At 34.6% G+C, this 11,675-nt stretch overlaps 1 protein-coding gene across 1 annotated transcript in view; it reads right to left on the reverse strand.

Annotated features, from left to right (window-relative positions):
- LOC107739964 (deoxynucleoside triphosphate triphosphohydrolase SAMHD1-like) overlaps positions 1-11,675 on the reverse strand; it is a gene marked incomplete at its 3' end in the record, with an annotated part of 13,811 nt that overhangs the window by 1,206 nt on the left and 930 nt on the right. The window contains exons 2-9 of the mRNA XM_016552230.1: positions 10,134-10,222; positions 5,704-5,864; positions 5,495-5,610; positions 4,897-4,953; positions 3,845-3,858; positions 3,443-3,586; positions 3,257-3,357; positions 2,152-2,260 (exon numbers count right to left, since the gene is read on the reverse strand). Of these exons, the coding sequence (XP_016407716.1) occupies positions 2,152-2,260; positions 3,257-3,357; positions 3,443-3,586; positions 3,845-3,858; positions 4,897-4,953; positions 5,495-5,610; positions 5,704-5,864; positions 10,134-10,222 (791 nt within the window). The remainder of the gene's footprint in view (positions 1-2,151; positions 2,261-3,256; positions 3,358-3,442; positions 3,587-3,844; positions 3,859-4,896; positions 4,954-5,494; positions 5,611-5,703; positions 5,865-10,133; positions 10,223-11,675) is intronic.

The raw sequence follows: 11,675 nt of genomic DNA on the forward strand, positions 1-11,675 counted from the left end.
CACTGGATAGCTGGCCAATCAGCGTACACCTCGCTTTTCAGACCGATGAGTTTTGTAAAAATCGACGCGTTTCAGAAAGGCGGGGCATAGAGGAGAAACAATAATGTACAGTATGTGGGAAATAATGTGTTTTTTTAACCTTAAACCGCATAAACACATTTCATTACAGCAAATACACAAAATAATGTTCTTTTTAGCAGCATCATATGACCCCTTTAAAAACTGAGAAGAGTTATAAGGTTAGTTGGTGCCTATGTTTAGATTATTAATTACAATGAGTATTTTTAACATATTGTCCTCACTGGTGAAAAAATAGCCAGTTAATTTACAACCCCATCTCCAGAAAAGTTGGGACATTTTGTAAATGCATTAACTACTAAATTTGTAACACATGGTTTCATAGACACATGTACTTGACTGACCTGCAGTCCAAATCGGTCTCCTATTGAAAATGTATGGCGTGTCATGAATAAGAGAATAAGACAATGATGACTACTGACTGTTGAGCAGGTGAAATTTTGAATCAAGCAAGAATTTGGTAATAACTCCCCTGCACCAATTAGTATCCATACTTCAGATTAAAACTATGAAAAAGTGTACATATAGCTGCAAGCAGCAATTAAGGGGCCAAACACAACCAAGGCAAAATGAGGAGCAAGCATGGCAGGGATGATCAGATCAAACTTAACAATGAGTAATTAAAGCCATTATAGCATGATTCAGTCAAAATGGCTGAAAAATCATAAATACAACTACTGGTATTACTGCACTTTGTAACCGATTTAACGGTTTATCACTTTTGACCAATAGGTGGCGCTGTTGTGAAATCGATGCGGTGTCTTCTGTGTGAGGTGATGATGACACACAAAGTTTGGTGTCATTATGTCAAAGATTTGCATAGCTACAGCCTCAGACGCAGTTTGACATCATGCCATTGAATTTGTTGATGTGGTAAACGAAAACTGTTTTGTCTTCTGTCTTTTTGCTGGCAAGGTCTGAAAATGTTTTGAATCAAATTTGGGGAAATTTTGACCAACGGTTTAGGAGGAGTTAAAAAAAAGTAGGTTTTCAAGGAAAATCAAAATGGTGAACAGGAAGTTTGGTAGATTATGGCATAATTTATATTGAAGTTCTCAACATGATCCAATAAATCTATCAAGACAAGTATCATGACAAAAGGCAAAACTAATAAAAAAATATTAGCATTTTTTTTTTCATTATACTTATTCATCACAAGGGGTCACTGACCCAAAACTTTTTGAGTACCTTCAGCACATGGTGCTGATGACACATACCAAGTTTTGCAACAATATGCCTATGCATTCATTAAATATACAGTAGCATTTAATGGGAACATTATTTAATTAATTTATGTATATATTTTTGTCTGCATGGTCTGAAGATGCTGGTTCAGTTTGCATGAAAACAGCCTAGCAGAAGTTTGAAAAAAGACAAGAAGAAGTTTGAAATAAGTTTTTTTTTCTTCTAACCTTTATGGTTCAAAAGTGATTAGAATAAATATGAGTGCAACTTTTGACAGTTGGTGGCACAGACTGTCCTCTATCTGTGTGCCAAATTTCACAACATTTCACAACTCACAAATTGGTCATGAGCGACTAACAGCAGATGGAGATCATGCAACTGAACTATACTGCTATTCCTGCAGTTCCGGGATGTGGGAATTTTCTGCCGAATTTGAACCACTGAATTTGTAAAGCGAAATCAAATGGACTGAAAAATGCCTGTTGAATATTATAGGTCATGTTTTTAAACAGTCTGAATATTTTGGAAATTAAGTCTGAAAGATGTATATTAAATATTTAATTTGTAATAATCTAAATATTTGTGGATTTCAGCCCTTAAAAATGCAAGCCCTGAAAATACAATGCATTAAATGCAAACACTGTTAATGCAATTCGGGTTTTTTTTTCAATTACTGGAATTCAGCTCATTTTTTCAAAGACTTTAAGTCATTAATTTATTTCCATACATGCTTGTTTTTTACTCAATCAAGAGACCCTCACCTATGACCCATTCATGTATTTATTGTGGATTGTTTCAAAACAATTTAACTTGGATATTCTATAATCCCTTCACTTTTACTGTGTCTCTGTCCCAAATTGGGTGTAAATAAAGTGATTTAGCAGGTACCTTGTCTCTGAAGCAGATTTGTTTTCTTTTATCCACCTCACACACTCGAGCAGATTTCAGCAGACGCTGATGGTCAAAACCACATGGAATGCCAAGATAATGGCAGTCTCTGCATGTAAAGTAATAGAGAAATTAAACTACGCAACAACTCATAGAGCAATAATACATTTACAATGGCCCACATTTGGAAAGTGTATCTGATGGCAAGTGTTAGTACTAGAGTAAAATAGTTACACAACAACAAGAACAGAGCTCAGTGAGGCCAAGCAGTCCAGTGACTCATGATTTAGTAAAATTAAAAATAGCAAAAATTATACGTACAATTAAATTATATTGAATCTCTAGGAAAACAGTATGGCCAAAATCATGTTTACTGTCAAACTGCAAGCCTAAAGACTGGGAATGTGCAACAGTGATCGAGTATTCGGCCGTGACAGTGACGATCGATCATAAAAACTATGATCATGTTGGTTTTAAAAAAATATAAATATTTTTTTCTGATTGGTTATAGCAGCACTTTGGGCGGCACCCGGCTGAGCTCTGATTGTTTAGCTTGCCACAGCACGCGGTCCAAAGTATAGACGTGAGAACACAGCAACAAGCCCAGTGTTAAATTAACTCTCCAGGGAGTTTATTTGAGTTCACACTCAAGAGTGTTAAAAGTAACTCTGAAGAGTGTCAAATTAACACTGAAGCAGTGTTAAAGTTCATAAGATTATTAGGTGAATAATTGAGTGATGATTGACCATTATTGAAGACACCTGATGTTTACAAGGATAATCACCAAAGGAGAAAATCACAATTTCTAAGTCATCGTTATAGTGGTTCGTGTTTGCATTAGTTGGGTTCTTGACCCTTGCCTTTTTAATATTAGATTTTGCTTGGCTGCTGTAACTAATCTCGTCTTTTTTTTTTTTTTGCGCCAACCCAAAGAAATCGCTGGGTCTTACCTGGCCACCCCTGAAAAAATGTTCTGGCTATATCCCTGTGGCTATGATTGAAATGAGAAGTTGCCAAAAATGCCCATCCCTACTAAAGACTGCAAGCCACACTATGTAATAATACTATTATAACCATTTAAACAGCCTGTTAAAGTAGTATTTACCGAGCCAAATAGTCCCATTTGTCCACATCAATGCCGTTCACTTTATTTGCCACAATCTCATACAGGAAGGATTTGTCTTCGGTCCTGCCCTTCATTGACCACTGCAAGATGGAAAATACTTTGATCAACTTAATCACTGCATCCTGATAAACACTGACTGAACCAGCACTTTAAACACATTTTTACCGGTTCATCCTTTTGTCCTTTCAAAATCAATTCCTCAATAAATGTGATGTCTTCATCTAGATTCAATCCATAGTCCTTCATCTCTTTGTCCAGTCCATTCTTCTTTCTCATGCAGTGAAACATGTCAACAGATGCCTTCTCATGCTTGAGAAGATGATCATAAATATACAACAATATAATAATCTGTACACACAAACTACGTTTGTTACTACACACTACTACACAGGGTTGTGTGGATGGTCAGAGCATTGAACATTTAAATCATAAATCATGATTATATTTTGGAAGTAAAGACACATCAGTATGTGCCAGTAGAACATTTACAGTTTAGTAAACAGAACATTTCAACAGATTCTACTAATTGACAGTAATCTATTTGTATCTGTATCTTATGATGCTTACCTCCCATATGTCATCTGAGAAGTGAAAAGAGATTTTAGAGGTTATGCAAGGCATGTTTATCCTTTGTTCACACACACATTATACAACTATTACATTGATTTAGCAATAGCAAAATCATTTGTTTGGCAGGTTCTCTATTAAAAAGTGATTAAAAGGATTGTTTAATTATTGACTGAATAAGTGTGATTTGTAAATAATGAATGTAGATATGTTTCACTGGCAGTAAGGTTGCAAAATATAAAATGTAATTATACAATTTTCAATTACTGTATGTATTATAGGTAACAACAAGAAAATAGTCATTTGAGCATCATCTTTCTGTGGGCTAGTTCAAATAAAATAATTATAATTTGTATTTGCCTTTCTTGTGATTAAACAATAAAGGCATTAATTTAAGGATTCAACAGCTTTGACAGTTAAAAATGCAGTATTAATAATTGCTTGTCTATATGCATATCTGACATGACTGAAGTGATATAACTCAATTACCATGCTGAACTTCATCAAACAAATGAAAAAAAAAAAGACTATTTTTGTGACGTGTTTATTATACAGAAATGTTGATAAGTTACTTTTCTAGGTTCTGATGCATTCATCAATTATGAACCTTTTTAGTTCCTGTTTCCCCTGTTGCACTCATGCCGTGACAACACATAATGCTCTACTACTTGGACTCAGAATTATACATTTATATGGCAACACTATCAATGCCAAAGCGTTCACATGGAACAGCTCAGTAAATGTTGGTAATTACGACATGGCTGAACGCTAGTGATGGGCGCTTTTGAAGTACTGCTTCGTGAATCATTTGTTTCGAAACAGTGGTTCAGAGCATGTATCAAAATGCCAAAGTCACGTGATTTCAGTAAACAAGGCTTCATTACGTCATAACTGTTTCGAAACATTTCGAAATTTCAATGGTTTGGCGTCGGGGGGGGGTACGCCCCTGAATACTCAATCTGAATTGACACGGCCACGGAGACCATTCCTGAACTCTCTGCACGAACAATAAAATCACTGAAAACACCAAAGTGAAAAAATGAGGCTCTTACCAGGCTGGACTTCAGGGATGAACATGCCATCAAACAAATGAGAGAACGGACCATGACCTGAATGAACAAAAATTATAACATGCATTTATTATAACTTTCATAACTTACACAAAAAAAGTCATTAATTTATAAGCATACATGTATTGATCACACTCTTCTAGATGCAGTTGGTTTCCTAGGTGATCTTAAATCTGGATACTGACTAGAAAGAGCATCATAACATGTTCAGTTATTTTCTGATTGTCTTTTGAGATTACACAAACCATGTCAGTGTAAATGACAATCATTCATCATATACTTTTTTCTCCTCTTTTTTCAGTGTTTTCTGTACACAATTATTTTATAGTTTTAATAGTGTCCTTTACAATTCAGCCAGAGTTTTCCATAAAGAAAAGAAACACCACACATGTTAACTGTTGCGCAGAAAGCTTTAAAGGTCCTACACATATTCTCCATTATCTATATGCAAAATTCTTATTCTTAATGTTAAAAAAACAAAGAAAGAAAGGGAAATGAAAGACACATCTGTGTGCTTTCATGAAAGATTTATTTAATGATTTTCTGAGTAAATATGCACATGCATGTTTGTGCTCCTCACCCATGTCATGACACAGAGCAGCGATCCGAACACACAGGGAATCTTGTTCGGTAATGTTGAGCTCCGGCTGTTTCTCTTGCAGACTCTTGATCAGACATCCTGCTAAATGTGCCACACTTACATACAAAAACACACAAAGAAAAATCTATGTACTGTATTTCAAGGGAAATTATGCAAAGGTCCAGCCTCGAAAAAGAGGAAAAAGTTACCCAAGAGAGTGTTCGAAGCGAGTATGAGTGGCTCCAGGATACACCAGGTATTTAGTTCCCAGCTGTTTGATGTGTCTCAGTCTCTGAAACTGAGGAGTGTCAATGATCTTCACCAGCAGGGGGTGCAGCTCCATGTGTCCATGAATGGGGTCGTTGAAGATCTACAGAATGCGAAAAGACAAAAATAAGTTAATAAATCTCGATTTAGTGGATTGTTTGGTCTGAACTTAGCAGAGTTTTTGTATAGTTGTTATACATATGTTTTATATACAAATTGTAGGTATGTATATATAGAGAGAGAGAGTGCAATTTGTATGAATTATAATTACATTGTTTGTGATTTTTAACAGAAATAACAGACATTTTTCTCATGTTTATATGTAGATCATACTACATAAGAGTTTTCTGATGACATTTTACTTTCTCCTAATTCTTTTGCAGTGAAGTATGTTTGACAGTGCCAGGGCTCCACAATTAATCGCAAACTCTTCACTGACACTATTTATTCATCCTGCTAAATATCTTATGTTTATATACATATACACTGCCGTTCAAAAGTTTGGGATCAGTAAGACTTGTAATGTTTTTTAAAGAAGTCTCTTCTGCTCATCAAGGCTGCATTTATTTGATCAAAAATACAGAAAAAAACAGTAATCTTGCAAAATGTTATTACAATATAAAATAATGGTTTCTATTTTGATATGCTTTAAAATATAATTTATTTATGTGATGCAAAGCTGGATTTCCATCAGTCATTACTCCAGTATAAAGTGTAACATGATCTTCAGAAATCATTCAAATATGCTTATTTATTATTAGAATTATCAATGTTGGCAACAGTTGTGCTGAGAAATATTTTTTTTGGAAACTGCGATACTTTTTCAGGATTCTTTGATGAATAAACTAATATTTCACAATATTAATTTTTTTCCTGTATGTTTGATCAAATAAATTACAGCTTTGATGAGCAGAAGAATCTCCTGTAAAAAACATTAAAAATCGTTCTGATCCCAAACTTTTGAACGGTGGTGTATATGTTCATGTTAATTGTACCAGTTTTTAATTCGTTAATTTTCATAGATTTTAAAATACAATATATGATCATACACTCAAGTCATCCTCTCTACTTAAAAAAAATTAAGGCAGCAGTCTGCATGCATTGTTTTGAGCAAATTCAACATGAGGTACTATTAAGGGGTATGAGCTTTTTTAAAGTAATTTTATTTAAATTAAGTTTTTGTAACTTTTATCTTTTCAGATGTCTTATAAATCTTGTTAAACCAACATAAATATGAATGCCCATATTAATGAATATAAAGAAGACTCAGTATTACATTCAATAATGTGAAATTAGTTATTTGAAATATTATGCTCAGTGTTCATAATAATGTTTCATAATTTTGTAACTGGGCAGTGATTATGTTGAACAGAGGGAAATTATGGAGTTATTTAGACTGGATAATAGAGGGTAAATGTGATTAAAGTAGACTGGACAGAGGGCAATGAAAGTGAAAGTTTAAAAACAATATTTCTTCCACTATCTTCAGGCTGAGTCAATTCCACTAATAGTAAACCCCTTCTAAATGCACTGCACTCAAATGAGGCTTCAAATGTCACCGGTGAAGTCACGTTACTAAAACAATACAAGCCTCAGTTCAGAGCTCCAACAGGAAGCATCTGACGTTCTCCACCCAAGCTTCGAAGTCTCAGTATCAATGTTAATTGATACTATGCACAACATGTTTTTAAAATCCTTCATAATAACGGATTTGTCACAACATTGCTGGATCTCATACTGTAGAATCACAGGACTAAAATTAATAAACACCTTACCCATAAAATGGAAGATTAGACACTGGATGAGATCAGTGAATCAGATGATTATATCAACATCAATAGCTAATAAAAATCATCTGATCACATGTCTTGATTTGTTTTTGCCATAAAGAATGTACTTCATAAATACAAATTTGCAGAAGCCACAACATAAGTAACATAACCTATAGGAAAAAATCTATTGCTCAGTGGTTGCTTTTCCTAAGCTCAGGAGACTTAGATGAGATTCTCACATGCCTCAGTTCAGAGCTCCAACAGGAAGCATCTGACGTTCTCCACCCAAGCTTCGAAGTCTCAGTATCAATGTTAATTGATACTATGCACAACATGTTTTTAAAATCCTTCATAATAACGGATTTGTCACAACATTGCTGGATCTCATACTGTAGAATCACAGGACTAAAATTAATAAACACCTTACCCATAAAATGGAAGATTAGACACTGGATGAGATCAGTGAATCAGATGATTATATCAACATCAATAGCTAATAAAAATCATCTGATCACATGTCTTGATTTGTTTTTGCCATAAAGAATGTACTTCATAAATACAAATTTGCAGAAGCCACAACATAAGTAACATAACCTATAGGAAAAAATCTATTGCTCAGTGGTTGCTTTTCCTAAGCTCAGGAGACTTAGATGAGATTCTCACATATCTCTCATTTTAGTATCAACAGCACTTCAGATGTTTCTCCTAAAATTCCTTAGGAGAAAGAAGTAGTTTTGAGTTTTGAAAATCTGAACCGAGTTCATTGCCATAGCAGTGTAATGTCTGATCAAGCTTTAGTCCTCCAGAGGGAGCCCTCATCTGAATACTGAACTGTTACTTCCTGGCACATCAGTTTCTGTCTTGTCATTTCCTGTCACCATGTGTTTAAGCCATGTATTTGCACTGAGGAGGTTTAAATGAAATAAAGTGCACCTACAATTACAATTATGTGGCTGATTAAACAAAGAAAACAACAGAGGTTGTGTCGTGAGGTCTCGGAGAGGAATTTATTACAAATAAAAATGAAGATTAAAGCGCACTGAGCCGGTGTTCTAGATTGTGAGGGTTTTGGTAACCCATAGTAAACTTACGTCTGCTATCGAGTCCGGGATGTGATTTTCCTTGAACAAACTCCTAAGTTGCTGCTTATGAATAGTTAGTAAGGTAGTTGTTAAGTTTAGGTATTGGGTAGGATTAGGGATGTAGAATATGGTCATTCAGAATATGTGCTTTATAAGTACTAAAAAACAGCCAGTATGTTAACAATAGGCATGCTAATAAGCAGCATTATTAAAGACAGCGCTGGTAAAATAAATAGCATGGATAATTACTGGCCTATAGCCTTGGCCAGTACTTTATCCAAGGTTATTGAAAGGATTTTATTGAATAAGATGGAACATTTTGTCCTGACTTCTGATACCCAGTTTGGTTTTAAACCGAAACATGGCACTGATATGTGTATTTTTGCTCTAAAAGAGATTTTAGATTTTTATAACAGGCATAATTCCACAATTTTTATGTGTTTTATTGATGCTTCTAAAGCCGTTGATCGTGTTAATGATGAAAAATATTTTTTTAAGTTATACAATAGAGGAGTTCCCAAATTTTTTGTGATAATTTTGGCTTTTTGGTATGCTCATCAATTAATGTATGTAAAATGGGGTAATTGTGTGTCTGCTCCATTCAGTGTATGTAATGGAGACCAAAAATAGTAATGTTATGATTGTTAGGAGTAGGGAGGACAGGAAACTGACATTTCCTGACTTCTCTCTGTCTGGCAGTGTCCTTACGGTATGTAATTAGGCTAAATACTTAGGGCATTATATAACTGATGACCTGTCTGATGATAGGGATATTTACAGACAGTGTTGTACGCTGTATGCCCAGGCCAATATGTTGATTCGCAAATTTGGTATGTGCTCAGGATCTGTGAAGACTACACTTTTTTAAAGCATACTGTACCCCCCTATGTATACTGCCCATTTGTGGCGGCATTACAGAAAGAGCAGCATGCAGAGACTTAATGTAGCTTATAATGATGGTATGCGATTGCTGCTTAAGGTGCCACAATGGAGCAGCGCAAGCCAAATGTTTGTCAGTGCTGGTGTGCGACCTGCGCTGCTGTGATGCGTAATCTCATATACAGATGTATGTGTAGGTTATCAGAATCTGTAAACAGTATAATTTTAACACTGACAAACTTGACACTAAGTTCAGTCAGGTTTTTTTCAAATATGTGGAATCATTGGCGTTTTAATACACATGTAAATATGTGATTTTGTGGATTTTGTCCTTGTGTATTTGTATGTTGTTATTGTTGTGTTTTTGTTTGGACCAAGTGTGTCCTTAATAAAGTTTTGATGATGATGAATAGTGAGAAATGGTCCCTACTAAAGTGTTACCCGTTTAGTTGATTGTGCATGTAATCTGGGTAGATTTGCATTGAGAAACGAGTTTACCCATAGAATATGTACTGTGACATGAAAACAAGTGAATATATGGGAATCTTATGGGTTTCTTTATAATTAAAGAGGATGACTCAACCTAACCACTAGCTAATTTTTCACTTGTTCTATTTCTTGCTTTTATATTGAGCTTACCTTCACTTCAGTTGAAAGCTCAAATGAGTATTTCCCTTTGATGTTTAGCAACTCCCCAATGATCTTCCGTTTTTTCTCTGTGGTATGGTCTGTGGTATTGAAATAGCATTTTAGATATTCAATCAAATAAATATTTTACTTCAACTTAACAACAAGAAAACTCAAGTCTGCATAAGTAGCAAACAATTACACTTATGCAACAACTCAAAGCACAGCTGGATTAAGTGATTGATATTTTCAGCTTCAAACTGCACAGTCCACTGAATATGGGAACATTAAGGATTACAGTATGTGTTATGTATTGAAGCGACTACATCATTTGTGAAGGTTTATTTTAGCACAAATTCAAGATTCCTAAATGTGATATTTTTGTCATGCAAATTGTTTGACATTTTATTTGAAATAGCTATTTAGAATTAATAGATAAATAGAATTTAACAGACTCTAGGGGAGAGGCTTTACTACACTGAAGAAACTGCTTTTGTGAGGCAACAGCTTGACAAATAAATTAATTTAATGAATTGACAGCTTGTCAGCTAATCTTTAACATGTTTGTTTTTAAATATTAATTTTGCATTGACTGTTTTTGGAGTTAATTGCTGATTCATAAAAGACAGCCAACAGCACATATAACAAAATCATCAGTGTTAAATTAACCTACCAGAAACTACAGTACTGTGAAAAGTTTTAGGCACTTCTGAAATAATGCTGTAAAGTGAGAAATTAATGTCATAAATATACATTTATTTGTCAAATAACTTTTATTAACTGGATAAAATTGCTTTATGGATTGCATCATGCTGTTGTCAGACAAACATCTCACTATTATTACAATTAATGGCAAAATTAATGTTTGGAAATAAATCATATTTTCTAAACTGACACACTTCAAAATATATAATCATCTTATAAGCATTTTTTTTTATGTTTGAAGCATATAATGTGCCTTAGACATTTTGTACAGTACTGTGTATAATCTTGTGGTTCATCTTAAAGGGGTGGTTGATTGCGATTTCACTTTTTTAACGTTAGTTAGTGTGTAATGTTGCTGTTTGATCATAAACAATATCTGCAAAGTTATGAAGCTGAAAGTTCAAGGCAAACGGAGATATCGACTTTTAAAATTCTGGCAGTTTAATGCCTACAAAAACGACTGGTAAGGGACTACAACCAACTACATGGACGCGCGTGTGGTTGCCGAACTGTATTAAAGCTTTAATCAGAATAAAACTGTATATTAAAAGCTAACAGAAGCAGTAGCATTTACAACAGCGTATCTAAAAGTATGAGACAACAACAAAAAACATAGGCATACCATTCAAAAAAAGACGTGCACAGGTTCTGCCTGATCCTCTTCAATAATATCCTCTGCGTCTCAATCAAGCTCAAATTGATAAGCAATATAGACGACGTCATTGTTTACAATACAACCGGAGCACATGCCGCTATGTTGAGGGGCGGGACGTTTAGACGCGCACTAGAGGCGGTTTAGCCAATCACAAAACACTGGGCCAGCTCACCAATCAGAGCCCATCGCCTATT

Source organism: Sinocyclocheilus rhinocerous, unplaced genomic scaffold (assembly GCF_001515625.1).
Source record: "Sinocyclocheilus rhinocerous isolate Xijiao unplaced genomic scaffold, SAMN03320098_v1.1 scaffold6126, whole genome shotgun sequence".
NCBI classification, from domain to species: domain Eukaryota; kingdom Metazoa; phylum Chordata; class Actinopteri; order Cypriniformes; family Cyprinidae; genus Sinocyclocheilus; species Sinocyclocheilus rhinocerous.